At 44.2% G+C, this 24,615-nt stretch overlaps 1 protein-coding gene across 1 annotated transcript in view; it reads right to left on the bottom strand.

Moving 5' to 3' along the window:
* Nucleotides 1-5,096: 5,096 nt before the first annotated feature.
* LOC146785466 (period circadian protein homolog 2-like) overlaps nt 5,097-24,615 on the bottom strand; it is a 484,700-nt gene continuing 465,181 nt past the window's right edge. Inside the window, exons 21-22 of the mRNA XM_085634530.1 lie at nt 20,849-20,999; nt 5,097-5,556 (exon numbers count right to left, since the gene is read on the bottom strand). Of these exons, the coding sequence (XP_085490656.1) occupies nt 5,458-5,556; nt 20,849-20,999 (250 nt within the window). The 3' untranslated portion in view covers nt 5,097-5,457. The remainder of the gene's footprint in view (nt 5,557-20,848; nt 21,000-24,615) is intronic.

The following is a 24,615-nucleotide window of genomic DNA, read 5'->3' as shown; positions in this document are numbered from 1 at the left end:
CTAATAAAGCAATTGTGAAAGTGCAGTTATTAGATTAATAAAGGGATGTCATATAACAACATGGCAGAGCTCTCTGTGCACCTCTGAGAAGCTGAAGTATACAGGGCCTTGCGTCAGACACCTAGATGTGCAGTCTGCCACCACATTTATCAGCTGCATCACATATTTCGAACTCAGACACAGATTTGCAAAATGGTTTATGGACGGAAAATTGATTCCATATTAATGAGGCATTATGTGTGCTGCTTTCCCCCAATCCCCATAAAAGAGTATTTAAGGCCCGGGGTCACCGGTAATTTAAAATTAGAACGCATTTAAGGCGCAGAGAATATTTACTTACTGCTCAGGCCTGGCATGATGGATGCATGTCTGAAAAAAAGCATACACACGCAGCGTGCCAGCAGGACCTAGCTTCGGAAACATGATTCCTTCTAGATAGAAATGTTTCTGAAGCTACGTCCTGTCAGTGCCACGCACCTCTGAACAATATACACACGTTGTGTTGTGTGCCAGCAGGGCCTAGCATCAAAAACATTTCTATCGTTATGTTTTTGAAGCTAGGCCCAGTGCTGGCACTCGGCGTTCAAGCTTGTCAGAGGTGCGAGCGTCACGCGTGGCAGGGCCTGTAGCAAAGTGGCCTTTCTAAATGAACATAAGTGAGGCTGATTGTAATTTGCACCTCACTGTGATGAGCTGCAATTTGCAAACGCAGATATGGTGGTCTAGAAGAGACGGCAACCCCGGTCCCTGCCCTGCTGCTACATTACGAAAAAGAAGAAACATTTTTTAAGAGGCAGTTTCCATGAAGGGACAGGTTCTGCTTAAGATAATGAGACCTTCTCGCCTTGAATCAGATCATACCACCACAACTGGCGTGAGTATGGGTATCTGAGCAACGGTTATCGATCAGAATTGAGGTTACAAACCACTGATACATGTGATTGATTGTGCAATGTGCATCACAATTAAGAAGGAACGCCCATTCATGCTATTCATAATTGCGATATGGAATCAGTCTCAAAAACATTTTAGTCAATCGAATCTGTAAGGTATTTCTGGGCTGCCAAGAGTTTTTTTACACCCTAAAAGAACCAATCGATCCTGTAAACGAACGTTTTAACACATTAGATGTGTACTGATGCACACTTGTGAAGCACAAACCTAGCTACACAAAGCAAAGGAGCACTGTACGCACTGGGCCAGCCAGACTGCACCAGTCTGCGTTACTAACACTCTTTGAAGTGCAGAGAGACTCACTATGCACTTCAAAGAGTGTTAGTGTTGGGAAGTTGGGAACGCCACCCAAGGCAATTGAAGAACTGCTTGATGAAGCAGCGAAGGCGCCCATTTGCTGTGTGCCGCTGGCCTTTAATTGGAGAGAGAGAACTCCTCGGCGCCATAGTTGCTTAATATGGGTGGTATTATATATATTTTGCATAAAATGCGTAGAGGGACTAAGGGGCGCCGAAGTGACCAGCGAAGGTGAGATGACTGAACAAGTAACACTATGGCCAGCTTCCCAGCGCTTCTTTCAAAATATTAAAAGCGCAGCCTTAACACGCCTCCGGGGGAGGACTGGAGGGTGAACCCTTTAAAAAGAATATAAATTGCTGGCATATCCCGTCAGCCGCCGGAAGCATGTTTATTGTCAAAGCATTATCGTATCGCACACAATACAGTGCTGGCTGCGGGTCTCGTTGCTGTAACCGGTGTGAGGGAAAAGGCTGTGGCTGTCGTGTCATGAGCTGGAGGATATTAAAGGCTGGTGAGAGTCTGAGAGGTGGGGGGGGGGGGGGGGGGGAGGTAGCGAGAGTGAAAGCAGAGCGGGCGACCTCGAGGGAATGTAAACTTTGGAAAATCATAACATTTTACGGCATCCCCTGAATGGAAACCCCAGAGCGACCACAGCGACACTGCTGAGCTCACAGCGTAAGAGCCTGTCCATCCAAACTCTATTAACAGGCCTCTAAAATTATGAGGACCCTTTTTAGATTGTCCCAGAAAAATTATACTGATCCCCTTAATCTCTGCCGCCAATTTAATTAGTTTCTACCGATCGGGGATTAACTCCAGTGCTGCTGTGAGGGCCTCTGGCCTGGCCATTATTACGGACACCATGACTGTGCCAGTCGAGGGAGGGAGAGGGGGGGGGGGGCGCGGGTGATGAATGAAACAAATAAAATAAAACTTACCTGAGTGCCGGGTACCCCGCTGCCTCCGCTCCTGGCCGGTCACGCTATACTGGTGCAGCGGCAGCTGGGTCCGCATGTTCCTGCTGCAGGAAGCAGCCAGCAGGCAGCTTCCCTCTCCTATGCAAGCCAATCACAACGCTGCAAATGGCAGCATTGTGCTTGGTAGGCGCAGCAGGAGAGTGCCCCAGCCCGGGACATTTTCTCTGCGTAAAGAAAAAAGGGAGAGTGGGCGGTCCTGCTCGGGGCAGGGGGGGAGTGGCTTACCCACTATTGTGGGTACTGACTGTTTGGTCGGTTCCAGGGCCGACCAAACAGTCAGTATGCACAACATTGGCCAAGCCACTCCCCCCCTGCCCTTGAGCAGGACCGCCCACCCGCCCGCCCTCAACCAGGCACGCACAGAGGGACTTCTGCTTTCTCGCAATGCGAGAAGGCAGAAACATAAATGGTAGTTTTTACCGTTTATGTTTCTGCCTTCTCGCACCGCGAGAAAGCAGTAGGGCGACGCCCCCACACCCCAATGGGGGGAGCCGCCACTGCATAGACACTCACTTGAACACCCAGCTACCCTGATTCCCTGCCTACCCAGTTCTGGGACTGCCCAATGAGCTCACCTTCCCCCTTAAATCACGTAGATGGCAGATCAGACTATTGCACTGCCGAATATTCTAACACACTTGGCACGGCTCAGATTCCGACACAACTGGGATGGCTTTGCCTCCTTTGGTACACATTAGGGATGGAGAGGCTGGCCCTGTCTCTTCAGAACAGGGTACCTGGTATACAGAACTCTGGCGCCCCTTTATGCTTTACTTTCCAAGTAATTCAGTGAATTAACCTGTCCCACAAATCTTCATCTTTTTCGCTTGACACATACTCATACTGATTCCCACAAGGAGAGCATTCACTAGATAGCTGTGCCATGACATATTAGGCCCTGCTACACACTACATCTCTTAGCACTGAGGTTCCAAGGGTTAAAGAGGGGGGAGTTCAAGAATTCTTCTGTTCATTCATGTCCATGCCATGAAGACTGAGTGATGTCAGCTCATGACAATGCCCCGCTTTATTGTTTTTTGAAATATAATAAAGAGATCTGAACCCTAAAAGAAAAGCTTAGTCCATCCAGTACAGATATACGAATGTAAGGCTACTGGAACCAGAAGCGCACTGAGAAACGCAGTGACTTTGCTCCTTATACTTGTCTCCGGTCCTGGAGAAAAAATTGCAGATCTGGGCCATTGTTTACACACAACATGTACAAGGCCTGGAACCGGTCCACCTGGTTGGCTTGTCTGACATGAAACTCGATTTTATTGATTCTGTAAATGTCTGTTTGTTTCTATGGGCCAAATGCTATGGTGTTAACAATGCACTTATAAAAGACTGTGTATACTAAGCAATAAAAAGAATTCCCGACTACCACGCAACCTTTCACAGGAATCATGAAACTGTGAGTCTAAAGCGGCTATCTCCAAGAGATAATGCCAATGAGTTTGTTGCGCAATTAAAACACTATTTAATTCTGATGAATGTCTCCATAAAGGGAAAACAATGGACTACTAATCTGAACAGCAGGCAAATAAAAAGTATTTTTGCATGCAGTCTCAGTTCGATACATTGCCAAAGAAGCACTTGAAAAGGTCAGATATTTTCTTAATACAAAACAGGATATTGGATTTGTGGATTGATGTAGAAATATTGCCCTAGGCAAAAGTTAAAGGACTGCACCTAGTTCATGACAGCTGAAAACCAGGTTCAGCAATTTGAATCAGGGGAACATTTTAGTCTGAAAGCAACATTTCTGTAATTATCATTACAAGGAGTTTCCCAATGGGCCTTGGCCTACTATGCCCGAGTGTAGTTCTTTATCGAGTGTCAGCTGACCCAGGAACCCAGACCTGCCGACACACATGGTGCCATCTTGTGCTGAATGATAGTGGCTTTTTTCACCCGGTCTTGGGTTGAAGAGCCAATATCACACAGTGTGCACAAGTTGAGCTGGAATCTCTTGCAGAGAATGGTTTTCCATCTTGATGTGTACCCTCTACACAAGTGATGCCTACAAGGGATTTTACTAACTAGGGCACATTGGTGACAGCGTTAGAAGCCTTTGCAAGTGTATTTGGAGAAGGATAGGATTGGCTGCTAACAAAGTACTGGTCAGTTAGTATCACCCATCTCCTGGGTCCATCCCCTCCAATGCCTCTCCATGAATGGTGAGCAGACTTAGGCTCAAAGTCTCGCCTCCTGCCAGGCCCTTCGTGGTCCGCTCACAAAGATAAAATATTTGAAAGGCGGCCACGTCTGAAAACCACATATGCCTTTTTTCACAAGTGTTGTGAAGCCACAGTGACTCACAAATGTTTTGTACGCACATGCATATCTTGTTTTGATTTTCCTTGAGGGTGACTCAACACATGTGGCCGAAAGGTATGGTTAATCACAGAATGTTGAAAAGAGTGTGTATGTGAAACTAAAAAAGTGTGCACATCATGATTCTCACGAAAGCCCAATTAGTATAGAAAGTTGGACCCTTTGCTGATTTTTGGTTTTTTTTTGCACTTTTTGAGAGAAATATGTGAACTATGCAAGAAAAAAACCCACTTCTCACACCCTTAGTTTTAAACAATGGACATTTTTACCTCCCTACCATCAAGGTGTACACTATGCATTAATTGTATGATAATATTTTTATGAGCAAACCTCGGCTGAACACACTCGAGCAAAAGTATGGAACTAGAAGGTGAAAATTCTGCCAGTCATCTGGTACATGAACACGCCAAACAATGCAGTGACTAAGAACAAAACCAATAACACAGAAATGGAGGTATCGTCCCTAATACATACTATTGCATAGTCAGCTCAAGTTTGGTTAAAAACACAACTTGAGAAATCTGGACATTCTAAAAACGAAATTTATATATTTATTGTACAAAATACAATACAAGACGTGAACATCTTCAAATACACACTAGAGGCAACTGACAAAATCGAATTCCCTATTACCCCTCCATAAAAATAAATTTTATTTAAAAAAAAAAAAGAAAACACATTTTATTTAAAAAAAAAACACACAAAATATAATTTAAAAGTCCCTTTTAAAGGAATTCATATATTTAAAAAAATTAAAAAATATATATGCACAACTCTGTAGGCGTTTTTGGTTTTATGCAGCTGCTCTCTTATTTTCCTCCTCCTCCTCTGTAAATTGTCTATTTTTTGAAGCACGGTGGCCTTCAGTTTAGCAGTTTGGATGCGTTCCTCACTGGGATCCCATGTCACTCATATTCAGGTCTATGATGCCCTTATCATTGGACGTAGACACGCCACCCTTTGTGTCCTCTGCACAATAGACACACTCCTGAAAAGGGAGAATTGGAAAATAAAGTCAGTCTTCCGGTTTCCAAACCAATATGATCAAATAATTTAAACTCAATTACTTGCAGGACGGTAAACATTGTCATTTTCTTCCACGGAACATCATAATGCAGGAACACGAGTCACCGATCTAGTGAGTGGGACACTTATTCGTTCACGTAAGACCTCTGCTCAAAACTTCAACATGGTCATCAGTGGCCACTTCAGACGGCTGAACGGGTGCTGGCCGCCTTTCATAGCCACACTTTGCCAAAGTAAGAAAGTACTGTGTAGATGGGCTCCACTTGATGGGTTCCTGCCTGTGGTGCTAATGTTCGAGGGATAGCACCCAACAAAGTACTGGATTGGTACACAGGAGTTGTTTCTAAAGTCTGCATCCAAAATTGGTATCCTTGCACGAAGATTGCTAATTTGTTGGGGTAGTCTTTTTTCTTGAGTGCATGTAGCCTCTGAAAAACCTATTTTGTGGGACAGAACTAGAAAAGGGACTTATTAGCACAAAGGCTGAGCCCCAAATGGACGATGTACTCTAAAGTGCTGTGATGTACATAGTACGGCTTGAATTTGAAAGTTTAGTAAAAACCCTGCAGGCACGGGAGCTGATGGAGTGGTAAAATGACATTTCGAATTTTAAAAAATACACACATTGAGAGAGAATACATTAGTAGGTAGGGCAATCATCCTCCTGTCCAAATGATCACTTATGTCAAACTTAATTTGATTTTTTTTAGGTAAAACAGATTAAGGGCCCGATTACGAGTTTGGCTGGGTCCGCCCCAACGCCAGACCCCCAAACCCACGGTGAGGTCACCCACCAAATTACAATTGTGTAACTCATGTCTGGCGGGCTTTCTTTGGCATTCCAACAGCAATGCCTTTAAAAACAGACACAGCACTGGAAACTCCCAAAACAGTTCCTGAACGGCTTGGATTAAAAAGTCCATGCCGTGCAGGAACTGGTGTGTTTGTACACAGGGTGGCACATGTTGTGCGCCCTTGTGTGCATTCACAGGGTGCAGAGGCACAGGGGCTCTTTAGGGCCTCTTTTGTTTCTTCTACACCAGGGTTTTCATGGAGGAGGAACTGCCATGAAAACCCTGGCGGAGAGGAACCTCATAATATGCTTGGCGGAACCACAGTGGTCCCGCCAAGCATTTTAATGCCTCCACACCGTTGCAACACCGCCAGGGAACGGCGGTTTCCCGCTGGCTGCGGCAGAGCTGTGGCAGTCCCACCACCCATCTCATAATGGGGCGGAGGGGGAAAGCACCACGGCTGTGCCCCCGCACATCTAGCAGTCCTCTGACTAACAGATTTGTACTAGTTTCCTAAGTGTTTGAATGAATGAGAGAACCGAAGTAGCTTCTGGAATACAGTGTGGCCTCAGTGACCACAGACATGGAAAGTGGTATGCTATCAGTAATGTCAACAAAAAGCATTTATGTATATATTAAGAGTTCTGACATGTGATTATAACTCATGAGCAACGATTCATTGAATAGTTTGCTTCTGGAAACGGTAAGCAATTATCCAAGGACATGTAGATGGTATTGCACGGGAGGGAAGATGCAAGAAGGTAGAGGGAATCAGGAGGGTCATTAACAAGGGTGGTGAGATATTTCTACACAACCATCACCTTGAATGAATAGCGCTGACTGCTGAATAGCACCCGCTGCAACACACTATCCAAGGACATGTAGACGTAGATGGTATTGCACAGGAAGGAAGATGCAAGAAGGTAGAGGGAATCAGGAGGGTCATTTACAAGGGTGGTGAGATATTTCTACACAACCATCACCTTGAATGAATAGCGCTGACTGCTGAATAGCACCAGCTGCAACACACTATCCAAGGACATGTAGACGTAGATGGTATTGCACAGGAAGGAAGATGCAAGAAGGTAGAGGGAATCAGGAGGGTCATTTACAAGGGTGGTGAGATATTTCTACACAACCATCACCTTGAATGAATATTGCTGACTGCTGAATAGCACCAGCTGCAACACACTATCCAAGGACATGTAGACGTAGATGGTATTGCACAGGAAGGAAGATGCAAGAAGGTAGAGGGAATCAGGAGGGTCATTTACAAGGGTGGTGAGATATTTCTACACAACCATCACCTTGAATGAATATTGCTGACTGCTGAATAGCACCAGCTGCAACACACTATCCAAAGACATGTAGACGTAGATGGTATTGCACAGGAAGAAAGATGCAAGAAGGTAGAGGGAATCAGGAGGGTCATTTACAAGGGTGGTGAGATATTTCTGCACAACCATCACCTTGAATGAATATTGCTGACTGCTGAATAGCACCAGCTGCAACACACTATCCAAGGACATGTAGACGTAGTTGGTATTGCACAGGAAGGAAGATGCTAGAAGGTAGAGGGAATCAAGAGGGTCATTAACAAGGGTGGTTAGATACTTCTACACAACCATCACCTTGAATGAATAGTGCTGACTGCTGAATAGCACAAGCTGCAACACACTATCCAAGGACATGTAGACGTAGATGGTATTGCACGGGAGGGAAGATGCAAGAAGGTAGAGGGAATCAGGAGGGTCATTAACAAGGGTGGTGAGATATTTCTACACAACCATCACCTTGAATGAATAGCGCTGACTGCTGAATAGCACCAGCTGCAACACACTATCCAAGGACATGTAGACGTAGATGGTATTGCACAGGAAGGAAGATGCTAGAAGGTAGAGGGAATCAGGAGGGTCATTTACAAGGGTGGTGAGATATTTCAACACAACCATCACCTTGAATTAATATTGCTGACTGCTGAATAGCACCAGCTGCAACACATCTTTGTATTTTATCAAGCTCAGCTCTGACCAAGACCCTGCTCCTTAGTGTGTCGAATGTGTAGGTGCTATTTATCACAAACAATAAAATTTAACACCATGGTGTTCGCGATTTATTGTGTGCCATAAATAGCACCTATTCTGAATTTTTGGGGGATAACATACAGATGATTGCTTGTTGTACCAAAATTCGGATTTCACATTAAATACTGCATTCGCTGTTTAATACCTGCCAGATTTGACCTGCCGAAATTTAACAATGGGTGAGGTATTTAATAAACACCAAAGAACCTGGAATACCTAGTCCTGCACATATAGGGGTTGGTAAACTCCAACCGACTCTGATTCAGAGTCTAGACACAAGGCTTCCAAAAGAGACGTGGGTAGGATTGCTACTCAAAAGAACCAGAGGTGGCAATTAGCCTAATTCTATCAATGAACAAAAACAAACATCAAAGCAGTGCAGAGTTTGCTCAGCAGAATATGACTGAGGATTCAGAAAGAGCATTAGAATGTTATTAATTTCTCTTCAGAATGGAAAACAAGGATTCAGTGCAGAAATTCTTTGTGAAAAACCCAGGAATCAGAGAAAGGAAATTCCTAAAGGTCATAAATTATCCTTTAGGCAAGTGGTTCTTAACCTTTTGATTTCTGTGGACCCCCAAATAATCATTACTGGAACATGGAATAATGGAATCACTATTGAATTCTGGGGACCCCTACTGAGTCATTACATTTGAGAGTTTTCATTTCAATCATGAGTGCACAAAGTTGCCAAAGTCAACATGAAGGATGAACTATCTGCTCCTATGGCGGGTGCTCAAACACCCAAGGCAGGAGAATATATTATTGCCTTTAATGAGAACACATCTTGAGAACAAAAATTACAGATACTGCTTTAGGGGTAATAGAATGAAAAACAAGCATTTGCAATGCAATAGGTCTCGGATTTACGCGAGTTTAAGCTGTTGGCATTGTAAACGGCAATGCCTTTTATTTATGTTTTAAAATCCAAAACAAAAATAAAAGGCATTGTTATTTGCAATGTCTTTAGCTCATACTCGCGTATGAGAAGAATGTTCCTGTGCTAAGTTATCCAGGATGGTATAGGGAAATTGTTGAGAAGAAGTTTGTGAGTCCCAAGGAGACTAGATGCCAATCTAGTATTAGATATTACATGGTGTGAAACACTATGATGCTATTAAAATTAAACAAGCACAGAGAAGCAGCACATCTTTTAATTGTCCTTAGTAATATGCAAATAACAGCCATTGACAAAGCCAATAGTACTGGCTTGTTGTAGGTGTAATGTTACTTGTATCATATATGTGGATGCTATGACAGAAGCAGCAAAATAGCAGTAGTGTGGCACACTATGCTAAGCACAGATGTTTAGCTTACGTGTTTTAAGCCACACCCTTAATTAGATTGGCTATGGTCCTTTGAGAGACCTCCCCCCCCAGTTTCTTCATCTTACTAGTTAGAAGTGGGTAGAACATCTGAGCAGGAGGGAACAGTGCCGAACACAAAAACGCAGCACAGAAGTGGCCAGAACAGGGCAGCGCAAAACTGGATAGAACAAAACAGCGCCCAAAAGAAAAAGCCAGCAGAGAAGTGGGCAGAACAGGGCAGCAGAGAACAATGCAAAATAGAGCAGGGAAGCACAGAACAGTGCATAATAGGGCAGGGAAGCATATAACTGAACAGAACATTGGAAAATTGAACAGGGCAGAACATAGTAGTGCACAACAGAACAGAGCAGAACAGAACAGAGAAGCACAGTGAAGACCAGCAGAGAGCAGAGCGGAATAGAACAACGAACAAACGGCAGAGCTAGCATTGGGAACAGAAAGGAGGAGACGCGGTTTGTGAAGAAAGAAATGAAAAGCGAAATGGGGAAAGTGAAGGCCAGAGACGGGACAATAATGAAGGGAGGGGAAGTGAGTCAGTGCGTTGAACTGCGAAAACAAAAGAAAATAGTGAATAAAAGAACCTCGTTAGATGGCAAATCTATTTTGGAAAGACAATGCGCATATTATGGACCGGGGATGCGATTAAAAACAGAAGCTGCTGCAGCTCTGACGGACCAAAACAAGGTAATTCTTGGTAATAAACAGTGAAAGAACAGAGCAAAGTGGGAGCGAGGGCCTCTTATGAAGCCGATACCACAAAGTGCTCCGTGATTGTGCACATAATAACAGATGTTATTATACACGAATCAACGGATTCACCTGAACAAACGCCAACACACTCAGGAGGCCCCAGCAGACTCAACGTGTGGCCTCAGGGGACACTGAAATCTCTGCAGCAGGACCATTAATCCGATGAGGTCTCCTAGTGTTTTTAGGTGTTTTAACCCCTTCGCCGCGGCACGAATTCCGCCGCGGCGCTGGGGGGGTTCGGGGTCAGCGCGGCGCCGCCATGCTCGTGACGGAACCACGCCGTCATGAGTCACGGGCGAGCTGTGCTCATGACTGAGTGGTTCCGTCACAACTCCGCCCACTTGCATTGTTCGCCCGCACAGGCGGGGAATCAGTGCCGCGTGGGCGGAGCGGCCGCCAACGGCCGCAGCATGACGGAACCACTCCGTCATGAGCACACGGCGCCCGTGGCTCATGACGGAGTGGTTCTGTCATGAGCAGGCAAGGGGTTAAGAACCTGATGTGTAACCCTTTAATTTCCCGCACTCTGAGGAGAGGTATAGCGCGGTTTACAGTGGGGGAGGCATTTTGTGGGATTACCGAGAGAAAGAGCCCTTCATCCGTTCCTAGAGTTCCTTCTTCTTCACGGGTAAGTTGAAAGGAAGAGCCTGAGGTAAATGAAGCTAGACCGGAATATGTAAGATTGTTTATGCAGAGCCGAGGAGGGCTGGTCTGTAGCATAACGAGAGTCTTTGGAGAGAGGATGTGTTCACACGAGGAGATCTCTCCTGCTGCTGACTAATGAAATATGTTATTAATACCCAAAATCAATGACATTTATTTCATCAACATTTGAAGGATGAAAGGCAGAGCGGCCCGGTCAGGATTTGAACCCATTGTGAACAGGGGTTATCAGATGTGTAAGGTCTGCAGGACCATTGGGAGACTATTATACAAAGTGCCTCAAAAAGGCAGCAGAGTTTAAGCCAAGTTAGTCACGTGTCAAGCACAATATCAGCTAACATCCGAGCCCATCATTAACACCGAAGAGTCCGCACACACGCATTTTGGGGCAAATTGTATGTTTTTCCTTTCTTACATGCTTGCCCCTTCACTTTAATGCCCTTGCTTCCCAGTGAAATCTATCGTTCATCTAAAGTTCTCTCCCTCCAGACCCCCAAGCTTTCTGCTACATTATCCTGGTCTATATTAGGTACTCAGATTATCATTTAAAGTTCACACTAAGGTGCGAGTTGACCAAATGCAAATATTGAAAGCATATATAAAGTGACTCCACTCGAGCAAGCGTCGTATAGTGCTGCGCGAAAGTGAAAGGATTGCTCCGAGAGTGTGCTCAGTCCACAGAAGAGGCATCCCACTGAGGCATCTCTTAGCTCGGATGCGTTGCTGACGGGGGCTTCCTCCCAAGCAGTGTAAACATCCTGGAGGCTAGCGGTCACTGGTGTACAGGTTCCCACAGCACCATGTGAAAGGAAGGCCAGCACAAAAGTAAGGTCCATTACATTAGTAACATTTAAAATACACACTGCACACAGGGCAAAGTAGGCTTGCATCCGGGTTCTTTCATTACAGGGCCAAACGGTACTATGTCATTAGCATAAAAGGATGCTGCGACCAGGCGGATGTCTACGCACCCAGGACCCTTACCGGTGGTAAACTCCAAGCTTCTTTTGCAGATCACAGATATATGCAAATTTCTCACGAGTTGATGTCGAATATCTGCAAGAGCCAGGCTCTCCTGGATCTATGTTGGGCACCCTCTACCACAGCTTCAGTGTTTGATCCTACAGATAGTACCAGGGCTTTGAAGCGCCCTAATGCTGGGTTCCTGCTCCTTACAATAAAAGGCATTGAACGCAGCCCTGGGCATTCAATGTGTCCGTGGACATAACGAAATAACAGCAGTGACTGGGCCGCTATAAAAACTGTTATATAATAAGACACAAAGGGCAGTAAGGTCTGCCGTTTAACCCCTCGTGGGCAATGCTTGATCCAGGCGATCTCGACGCCAGGACATCTGGCAAAGTTTACAAGAAATTACAGATGCCTCTTCCAATTCTTGGTACATGTTTGCAATACTTTCTCAGTTATAATAAATACTAACGAGTCCATAGAGTAGAAAGACGTATGTTCCAAGAGTGCAGCCTTATTATCGCCAGAGAGTGAGGCATAGTATATATAGACAGCTGTTTGTATGTCACAGTCGCACGCTGCCTGGAATGGTTTGTTTAGATCTGTGCTCATGGCACATGTATTCTAATTGAGGTGACGGCGCTGCCAATGTGAGCGACTGTAACATATGTGATGGGGTAATGGGGGGTTCGTTTCCAGTGAATGGAAAACACGTGTGGTGAGACTCAGCGTTAGTACTAGGCATGGGCACCGGTAAACTCCACTCCACTGCAGTTGGCAGAGTTCTTACTGAATTACGCGGAGTGGAAAAACACTGTGCCTGCTCTTCGGGTTCTGAAACTTTCTAAAGTTTGCAGAAAGTTTCCCCCAGAGTCTGGCGCGGGAGGGCAGCACTCTGGGGGATGGTGATTCTCTTGTGAGATCTCTGCCGTGAGATCCCGGGACGGTGCTGCTCTGCCCTCCCCGCGGCTCTTTCTCTTTCCATTAAGGGAGGCCCGTCACTTCCTCCAGCCTGGTCCGGCTTCACAGGGGGTGGGAGCCAGCTCCCTGCTGTTACAGCCCCAAGCCCAGCATCTGGGGGTAAGTGCCCTCAACCCCGCACCCTCTAGACTTCCTAACTCCCCCACCGGACAAATGGTGCCTATCATGGAGCCGAGAGGGGCGATGGGCAGGGGTTACAGTGCCACCTGCGGGCGTGTGGAAGAGCGCGTCGGGTCTTGCTGCAGGGTTATGTCTCATCTTTAAGGCAAAGCTGCCACCTCTGCAGCGACCCCGGGCGAGAGTAAGCCTGGCAGACTGCAGTAGTCAGCGACCGCCCAGTAGCCCACTTGGGAAACAGAAAGTAACAAGAGGTTGAAGCAGACTTTTGGCGCGCATGTGTACGATGCGTAGCATCGCACGCATGTGTACGATGCGTAGCATCGCACGCATGCGTACGATGTATAGGATCGCACGCATGCGAGAGGGACAGGTCAGGCAAAATAGAGTGCTATGAAGCCAGCCAATCAGAGGGAAAGAAAGCATTTACAAATGCAATATGACTCGTATTTACGCGAGTCGTATTGCATTGTAAATAAAACTATGGGCGACCAAGAATGCAGGAACAGGAGTGGGTGGAGGGGTTGTGGTGGGCAGAGAAGTGAGGGACTGCAGGAGGGAAGGGGGGAGGCAGGGGAACAAAACAGTTTTAAAAGTAAAGGGGCTGATAGCTATGGAAGGAGAAAAATGATGACATGGCCATCAGGAGGCGGGATTAAGCTGAGGAAAACCAATCAGATTGCAGCGTTTAGGAATTTGGCCAATCATAAAGATAGGTGGAAAGTGGGCGGAGCTTTCCCCAATATACTGTATACAGCATCTCTCTGAAGAGACAGCGCATGTGCTGCCTAGTCCAAGACCTAATAAGGAATACCATACAAGTGTACAATGAGCTAGATAAAAACACCTAAAGGGCTTTCCTTAGTCTGGCATTTAGAGTTACTTAAGGTTGCAAACAGTTATAGAGAGAAAAAAACTTGTCTCGTGAACTTCTAAATTATAACTGAAATTATAACTGAAAACATGAGTTTCCATTTTACTGTGCGTTGGGCTCACACATTTTTAACTGCATCCCCACTGCCTTATATGATCAAGTAGGATAGGAGAGAACACATAAGACTTGAAGGCAATGAACATTCCCTTGCGTCACAACTTGCCTCTAGAGCAGGAGTTAAAAGATATCTCTTAAGATTAAACACGGTCTGGGCAGGGGAAGGCTGGTCTTGACAGTTCAGTGACAACATGGGTGAGTGGCCCAACAAACAAAGGGCCCAATTACGACGGCGGACGGACCTCAGTCCGTCTGCCATCGTTTCGTTTTTGGGACCGCCCGCCTAGAAGGTGGCGGTCCCACAGAGCAAATTAGGATGCGACCTTGGCGGTCACGTTGCCCATGTTTTGTATTGCAGTGGGTTCTGCGCTCTGCAGCACCAGTCGCAAGAAAAAACAGACACCCCACACATATCCCCGCACTAAGTAGCAGACACCATGGGACTTTCCAATGATATCACCCCGCCCGCCATTGTAATTTGGCAGGCAGGAAACATGTCTCCGATGGTGGGGAGCCTGTTGGTGGCGGTCTCCCCACCATCATAATCAGGCCCAAAGTCTTAGTACTGTAAAACGCACGGACATGAAAGTGCAAGGCACAGCCCTCAAATGAAAAGTGTAGCAAATAATTAGATTACTATTATTTAATCTCCTGGATTTAACAATGTTCACACTACATGAAGGTCCTCTGACACTGGAGGTAAAGTTTGTATTGACTATAACCTTCATGTCAGTGCTTGGGGTGATGCATCCCACAGTGGCACTAGGCATGCTCTACTACTCAAACTGGATAGTACAGTGGTCAGCAAGGAGGTCAATGTACCTGCAGATAAAGAGGAATCTGGCGTATTTCGCTATGTTTCAAAGGTAAACCATCCTATTCCTTAGTCACCATCCTGAGCACTCCTCAGAAGCTGTGGAAGGATTTAGCATTTTATATGAAGCATGGTATCTCAAAAGCTGAACCTCTACAGGCACAAACTGTAGATTTCAATCAATCGAGGATCTTATAGAGCGCTGCTAATCACCCATTAGGGTGTCAAGGCACTGGGGTTTAACTGTAGAAAAACTCTAGAGATAGGATTGCATCTTAAAATAATGAGATGTTTTCCTCTTGTGTTGTATATGTAGGCTATCTGGATTTAGGTTTAAACCTATATTAACTCATAAAACCCCACTGAAAGGAAAATAGACATCACCGATGTAAACATATAAACACTAAAAAAACATTTTCCTGAGGAAGTCAGTGGGTGATAAACCCAAGACGAAACACATGTTGGCTTCATCGGCTACATCATCATGATGACACCAGTTGTCTGTGAAACACTTATGTCTTCTGAATATGATGACATCTTGAAAATAAAGAAGAACATTGATTATGGACTAATATTCCTTTATGGACCTGTTTTTTTGACTATTTGAACTCACTCTTTGCTCGGGAGCAGGACTCAAGTTTTGCCCTAATGTTCATAAGTGGAAACTGCCTTGCATGAGGCTGCAAGCGGAACCTAGCTTCAGGTGTACACCTTAGGTGATGCTCGTCCTGGGGAGGGTGATGTCTGAGTTAGCTCAGACACCATCACTCTGCACTGCCACCTTCACTGCCCTTCCACTGGTTTCTTCGGCTTCGAAAAGCCTTGATAAGACTGTCAACACCTTCAGGCTGCCACCCTAATGCTCGCCACCTACCACCATACCTGACAGCTTGATGGACCTATATGTGGTAGAGGTAGGATAACCTGCCTGAACGCCCCTTGGCGTACATGAACTGTGCTCCCTTCTCCATGACGATGACAAGCTGCTAGCGGGGAAAGACGCTGAGATCGGGCAACATTCAGTTTTTGTCTCACAAACAAAGCTGCTGCGTATTTTTATATCTACAGTCCTTGATAAAAACATGGGTCTAACTGTAGTTTTGCTGCAACCTCCATCTGTGGTGTTTTGACGACAAGTGCCTGAAAGCCTTTTCAAGCAATACTGTAAAATTGAGACCAGTCTGTAGGAGCAACCGAGGATTCAACAATTCGTCTGCCCAACCCTGCTGACTTCTTGAGGTAATGCAGAGAGCAACTACGAGAAGCTGAGAGAATGATGCCCCCATAGGGCGGTGTTCAAATCACAGGGGAACTGGACTATGGCACTGCTGCCACTATAAGCTTCCTCACTTAGGTGTGCAATACCTTTGGGAAACTAGCATTTCAGTGTAATATAGGTGTACAAAAAAACCAATACTTTTCAAAATTCCACATTCTTTGAAGCACAAATTGCACTCACAAAAAAAGGAAACGCCGCTGTCTTAAATTTAAGATTAGGACTAACCGGACCTTACAGGGATTGTGAACTTGAACAGATATCACAGCATCACAATATAGGATGAACCCAATTTTAAGATGCCATTTATTACTCTTTTTAAATGATGTTCATTCTCCTTTCCAAAAGACAGGAAACCCAAGGAGTGAACAAGCACAAAACGTTTTATTTAGTTAAACGATTTCAGGTTAGGTGTAACAGGCAGCCCTAGGGCTGCCCGTCGCGGTTCATGATTTTGCCGCACCGCGCGGCCGGAATGAAGTGCGGGGCGGGGTGGTGGCACCCCGAGACTGCAGGTGAGAGTGGTGGGTGGCCGCCGTCCCCAAAACTCATGCCTCCCGGGGCAGAACGCCGCCCCCCCCCCCCTTCCCCCCACTCGCCTTGCTACGCCAATGGTAAAAGGTTAAAAAGGTCCTTTCTCCAGCGAGAGCATCAACATTTCACTCACCTCTGAGGGCATTGTCAAAGTGATAAGCTGTATCCCATACACAAGGTCCTTTGAAACGCGTCCATTAAGTAAATTAAGGACGAAGGGGCCAACTCAATGAAAGGCATGTTGACTTAATATGTTAAGTAGTATGTAACAATGGAGACCCTTTGTTTATTAATCCTATCCTGACAATAATGGTTACAATACTTCAATCATACTCCAGAAGAAATCATGTAATTAATATAGCAAGATAAAATCTTTCATAAATTAATTCAAAAGGCAATCGAAAAAGTTTCAACTAATTCAAAAGATTCAGAAAACTTCACATGCAAATATTCTATGTGCCTAATTCAATTATCAGTAATTGTAAGGTAAGGGCTTAAAGGAAGGTGTGCCACAACAGGTTAATCACAATGTATATTTCGTGTTTTCTTAAATCCATTGTTATTGAAAATATGTGGCTTATAAAGTGCAATGTGCCAATTTGCACTGTATATAAAAAAAAAAATACTGGTGTGTGTCACTGGATAGCTGTTATATCGTGCCACCAGGATTTATCGTAAGCATTTGAAAATTGTCAAATGTGCATTTTTCCTCTTTTCACCCATCGATCTAATTAGCTAATCAACTTGATTTAGATATTCTGCAGATCCCTGCAAATGTCGAGGTATTAAAACTTTTAAATATGCTGCAGCTGGATATCTCTCGGCTTGATGTTTGATTGCATTTACAGGTTCAGCATTATGAGTTATAAGACTGCAAAATGTGCTTCTTACATACTTCAATTTACAAAGACACTGAAGAACATAGATTGCAGATTGTGTCCTGCAAAATATTCACAGATCTGAGTTCAAAATGTTCTGCGCTTTGAGTATTCTTACATTTAGTCATAGCATAAGAATAGATATTACACCCACCACATCTTTTGAAGGCCGTTATATTCTAACCATATTCTCTCCCTTTTCTTCACTATAAAAAAGATGGAGTACAGTTTATCTTTCAAATTGCGGATTTTCTGAAGGTGGAATAACTGTTGTAAGGCAAGGGTCACTCCTTAGTAAGGGTCAATGTTTTTTAAATATGTTCTTGAATAGTAAAAAACAAATCAACATTGTTTTCTCCATTTACACGTCTTTAGGCCCCCATGACATGAATTATTTTTGGGGTATTTTTTTAACTTTTCTAAATCCACTATCTGATATCTTCATAATACCCTGACATATGTCCTCAGAGGTTTCAAGAAATCTTTGGGGCCGATTCACAAAGTTAATCTGAGACGAAAGTCAAACTTTATGACTGTTGGTATTCACAGAAGTAATTTACGACTTCTGGTATTCACAGAGGTTATTTACGAGTCGTATCTTTACGTCCGCAGTCGGGCTGAAATCTCCGCACCCGGCCCGTACTCTCCGCTCCCAGGCCGTACTCTCCGACTCGGGCCATACTCTCCGGCTCGAGCCGTACTCTTCGGCTCGGGCTGGATGAAATGTAATCAATGGCCTAGAATGCAAGTTTTACAAAAAGGAACATTAGGAACTTGTGATAAATGGTAGAGGAGGTCACGAAAAACAGCTTGGGCAGGAAAAAGGGTGTGGCCAGCCACTACATCATAACACAGAAAAGTTTGCTCCTTTGCATCATGGTACATGCAGTGCACAATTTGCGCTCCCCTCTGTGTTGATTGTAGTGTCAACACTACAGTCAACACTATGGGGAGCGCCCTTAGTGTTGACGGTAGTGTTGTCACCACAGTCAACACAGAGGGGAGCGCAATTTGCACCATGATGCAAAAGAGCAAACTTTCTTCTATGATGTAGTGTCTGACCACACCCTTTTCCCTGCCCAAGAGCAAATGTAAACAGATCAGGGTTGGATTGGGGTCACAAATAGGCCCAGGGCACCCTAAAAATAAAAGAGGCCCACATTTGCTGATTGTACCTTTTTGCAAAACACTGCTTCACTATTTTAAGTGTTATGAAAAGAAGGAGGGGGGTTCTTGAATAGAGGGATGTTTTTTTAATTTCATTGAGATCCAAAAATTGCAAATGTTGCCAGGACTGTTTGTGCTTGGATTAGTTCACAATGGTGAACCACACCTGAATATAAGTTATGCCACTTCTGCTCAGGCCATTAGCCCCTGTTCAACCTGCATACATTAATGGGCCAAACCAGCGACATGTCTGGAATGATACCTTCGTCCCATTGGTAAAAAGGTAAAAATATGCCCATCTTCCTCGAGAACGGCCACTCAGGTCCCCACTAGGCTGCTGGTGACATCTTAACAGCATAGACACAGTCCAAATTGGACACCATACTAGCCCAAAAAGCATCCCACAGAAATTTTCCTTTGATTCCGGCGAGAACGGGGTTGATGTGCTTCGTGGTCAAGTAGCAGCAGCAAAGGCAGGACTTGGACGATCAGGTCCATGATGGAAAAGGAAGTGTAAAAAAGAAAAAAGGTACGTTTCTGCCTTATATCCCTTTGGAACTGCCAACTCAGGTGTGGAGGCTTCTCTGCCACAGTTGCGTTGGCAAAAAGGCACATCGTCATTGGCCCAGCGTACAAGCTGGCTGTACTCCCTTCGATGGCTGCCTTCGCCTATGATGCCGTTGACTTGGGAGGATAAATCTGATGGAGACAGCAGCACTCCAACGGTCTTTCATCCATCAGCATCTAAATAGAGTGGGCAGACCACCTAGTAGGTGGACAGAGAGTCAGACGGAAAAGCGATGGTGGGACCAAATCTGCCAAGATCTTCATCAGGCCTTTATTTACAAGGGCTGCCTTTATTGTAACACAGTACATCAGGACACCAGCTTCTAAGCCAAACAGGATATCCTTCCCAATATTTGGCCTATGCATCCATAGACTATCCCCCCCAGTCCTCCTCTGAGACCCTATGCATACGTAGCGCTACATCATATGCAGCAAAACACTTGCCACTACCATACTCTACCACAAAACTAGGCACCATGTCTTTAGGAATGTGAACCTTTTCATATCCATTCAGTGCCGGCTGCTTTTTAATGGCTCGGGTCAAAGGGGGAGTGAAATGGACAAAAAAATAAACGTTGACTTACCTTCTCAATGCTTTTCACCCACTTCCAGGACTCCAGGGCAGGAAGCAGGAAAAGGAAGCACCCAGGCTTCCAGCCTTCCTAACTTTACTACTCCTAAATGCCTTTTGTGAATAGCAAAAGTCGTAAAGTTAGGATTTTTCTCAGTTTAGGAGTAGTAAAGTTAGGATTCCTAACTTTGCTACTCCTAAATGCCTTTTGTGAATACCGAAAGTCGTACAGTTAGGATTTTGTCTTAGATTACTTTTGTGAATCAGGCCCCTCTGAGGTTCAGAAAAAGTTAGCTCTCATTTAGACTCAGATGGTGGTGTGATATCTGAAGTAATAACTAGCAAAACAAAATGGCATGGGTACTTTTGTTCATTGTCTTTCAACAGTAGCAAAAGTACAATTTGTGATGACTCTACTAATTTGCAAAGATCTATGGAAGATTAGATGTTCCCCATCATGATCACTCTGTCTGGGTTAAAGTTATGTCATTGCAATGCGATGTGAAGAGGAGACACTAGGTACATAGACAACAATATTAGATTTAGATAGAAATTTGTGGCAAGCAAAGTCTGCAATTATGTAATACTATCTAAATGCAGAAATCTCTTCCTTAATTCCAATACTCTTTTACTAGCTTTGGGTCCATTTATCAATTCAAAAGTAGCCACACTCTCTGTTGTGTAAAACATTTTCAAAAGGCATAACATTATGTGATAAACTTATGGAATGAGCCTCTAAGGGCTCACTGAATCCTACTCAAAGTTGTTACCTTGATATTGATGGCTTCTGGAAGCCCACCTTTCTTGATCCATGGATGGACCTCAAGAAGTTCCTTTTTCTGGTCCTCTGTAAACCTTGGTTGATATTTCTGCACTGCCCTCAGTTTCTCTATGTCTTCTTTAAGAACGGAATCCAAATTACTAGAAGTAAAATACTATTCTTTAAGGTATGTTTTAAAGAAAAGAACTATTCCAATCATTATTCAGATTTTTATACAGAGTACACATGTGTAAATTCAAACAGCCTATTGTATGTTTGATAAATGCTGGTAGCTGATTAAGCATGCAGATTGACACAGGGTCCTCGGGTGTAGGTATTCCAATGTATCTCTTTGACTGTCAATGAAACATTTTAAATATTAGCCCAGATTGTTTTAAAACAGGCAGACATCACTACTGTAACATAGTTTCTAAATCATTGCAATCAAATTCAACTGGAACGCATCAGCTGTCACCAAATAAAATGTTCCATCTCATTTTTGGTCTTTCCGTGCTCTGTGGTGTTACCCACATGTGACCTCTTTTTCCCAGTTTAGCTGTTATACACAGAGGAAAATCTGTCCTAGTGGCACAATCCTTGTTGTTTCCTAAAAACAATATCACCCACTAATATTCTTAGTGGCATGCTTCATCCTCCAGTTCTCATCCAGCTGCTCTCTGTATCTGAGTGGGCTCGATCTTGTATCCACAGCAAATGGTAGCAAAGACAGACCAGCAGGCTTGCTAAGAAGGGGATGAGAAGATAAACTAGGATAAGTCCTCCTGTCACTACATGTCCCATCAAAAGGTGTCCTCTTGTACAGGTATAAGACTTGACTCTAACAAATCAACTTAATCTCTAATTTGTTTGCTAGACCCTCATACACCCTATTGGTGTCATGCATCATACTCGGGTCTCGTCCAAGTCCCTAAAAAACAGGATGGGCTTGACCATATTCCAGGTAGCACTTCTGATATTCTCCTGATGGGGTCTTAGGGTGAAAATACCTAAGAAACCTAGGTATCCCTTTAGTCATGGTGTCCCATGTATGATTAAAAAATAAAGGAAAGGTTGTGCCTATTAAGATAAAGACCCTACACCTTTCATACAAGTTGACATGTTTTAGCCCTAAAGTATAATTGCCCTAGTGTCCCGGGCTTTCATCAGGACTGAATGAACAGTAAAATGTAATTTAGAGAAGTCAGTTAACCCAACACTATTCTGTCAATACAAATACACACAATATAACAGAAACAGCATGTAAAGGGCAGAGTCGCCCTTTCCCCATGACCTTCTCATCCTGGGTCCTGCTAGAAATAAACACAAATGGACTTGTGTCTGGTTCAAGCTTCGTATGCACTTCAGTAGTGCACTTCCGTAATCACCCAAATCAGTGAGGAAAACAGCACCTTTAAGTAAAACTCTGTCTAAATATTTGTGGTAGAAACAACACAAAACCTTCACAGATGTAGCACACAATCAAATACGAATATGTGTTTTCTTATTCTATGTAATCACTAATCTGTAAAACATTGAGGATGCAGTATCATGCACATATAAAAATCACAAGCAAGTAAACTACCCTGGGTTTTCAGGATAATATGCTACAAGGGAAGGGTGGGGGACATGCCCTTGTAGTCACACAATGTATTGATTATGTCAGGAGACATGTAGTGGAGAAAAGGGTAAGGAGCAATGCTAAACAGTTAGCTGGTATCCATACCTTTCATCATTCTACCTACTTCATCAAGGGGGTCATGTCACCTGCAGCACCTACTTGGGCCCGTCACCTCACCAACGATAAACGGCCAAAACGCCATTAACACATAGGGTGCAAAGTTGACTGAAACATGTCGACCTGGTTCTTCCAGAGATAAATGTGAGGGACACCTAATGTCTCTTTTCTCACATTTTTTTAATCATACCACTACATTTGATCTTCTTAATAAAATGTGTCCTTTCTAAAGGTAGGAGGTATTTTTAAACTTTGTTTTCTTATATGGTGGATCCCATATGGTCTCAGATTCAAGAGGCAATCCCTCCTGGTGGAGGAAAAGACCCAATGATGTAACGATCAGTGGTTAACTGTGCCAACGGTAGACATGCCTATGGCGGAACAACACTGTTGAGGGTTTTACAACAATTTTGGTGCCCCCCCTCCCCTTAGTGTTCATATTGAGTAATGATAAAGGCATGTTTGATGCACAGACTTTCTTAGGTTTTCATAGTTTAGGAATTAGCAATATTTATGCCTGACTATTTCAGAGTCAAGAAAAGGGTTATAAAGGTTGGCCAGGAAAAACCCAATGTAGAGCAAATTATTTTATAAAATAGGCTGTTCATTCCAGCAGTGCCAGGTCCTTTATTGAGCAGCAGGTTCCTAAAAACCTTCGCCACTTCCTCTGTGGAGATACTCTGCTCCACACTGACTCTCCTTTGCTTGCTCATCTATCGATGGCAGTTCCAAATACTCTCAATAAGCTGGCCGCCTTTTTGGTTTGGTCACTATTAGAGGGGATCAAATAAGTCCAACACTCTTTGCTGACATCTTTCCCAGTTTCCTAGACACTAGTATGGCCATTGAGAATCCTAGTCCTTTCTTTTGCTACATGCAGTCAAGCCACTAGGGAAATTTCTCTGCCTCATTAACTCTTTTGTTGAAGGGTGATTTCAATTTATCAATTCCAGAAATACAAATGAGCAACGGACTTATCGATAAGCACCTCACTTGATACCGTCGGCCTATTACAAGCCAGGTTTGTACACACTTCTCAGCACCCGTTGCTCTTTGGTGCCACTGTTCACAGATTCCAAATGTATACTTTTCAAAGAGCAGTGCACGTGAACAAAAAGGCTTTGAGTCTCTTTACATTTTCTTTTAATCCTTTATTATCATTTCAAGGTATGCATTCCTCTAAAAAGAAGCAGCCAACGCGTTTCGTTCCAATTGGCAAACTGCCAGGAGAACTTCTTCAGGGCTGCAGATAAAGTAACTCAAAACATATATATAAGACATACAGAACCATAACACTTTGACAGACTACATACAGACAATCTATTACAAAGTTATACACATCAACAAAAAACAACATAATTACAAAAAAAAATTATACATAAAAATTATCACAAACAAAACTTAATAATATCACTGACAAACCACATGTTTGAACACTTAAATTAAGATTATTTGTAAATAGGTTATTACAAATTTGGGATATGGGATACACTAAAACAAACATTATTTCACCACCTAGTCGTATTCAGTGTCTCCAATGTCACACTTATAGTTATTACCTCATTTTATAGATTGAATCTTAGTTATATAGTGTCAGATCCCTGCGCACAGAGACTAGGGGGTCTATTACGAGGGCTGTAACGGCAAAAGAGACCACCCGCCATAAGTGCGGCGGTCCCGTGATGCAGATTAGGATGCGCCCACCACACAGGCGGGCGCATCCAGCATTTTTTACATTGCGGCGGGCGGTGCTTTCAGCAGCACCCACCGCAATGTAAAAAAGGCATGTGGTGCATTTGCATGCACAATGTTGCAGGCACCGCGCCGTGCCTGCCATGTTGTGCATGCAAATGCAGGGGGGTACCATAGGCACCCAATGTGCACCCCCCAACCCCCCAACACCCTGGGGGCCCACAACGGGCCCCCACATGCAGACACCACATGCCTTTTTCCATGGCAGCAACGCCCCCACCTGCATTATAATATGGATGACGGTGTCTTACAGACACCACCACCATATAATACCCCTTTTCCGCCCAGTC

This window comes from Triturus cristatus, chromosome 11, assembly GCF_964204655.1.
Source record: "Triturus cristatus chromosome 11, aTriCri1.1, whole genome shotgun sequence".
Lineage (NCBI taxonomy): Eukaryota > Metazoa > Chordata > Amphibia > Caudata > Salamandridae > Triturus > Triturus cristatus.
The sequence above is the reverse complement of the archived record's forward strand: the minus strand, read 5'-3'. Positions and strand labels throughout refer to the sequence as shown.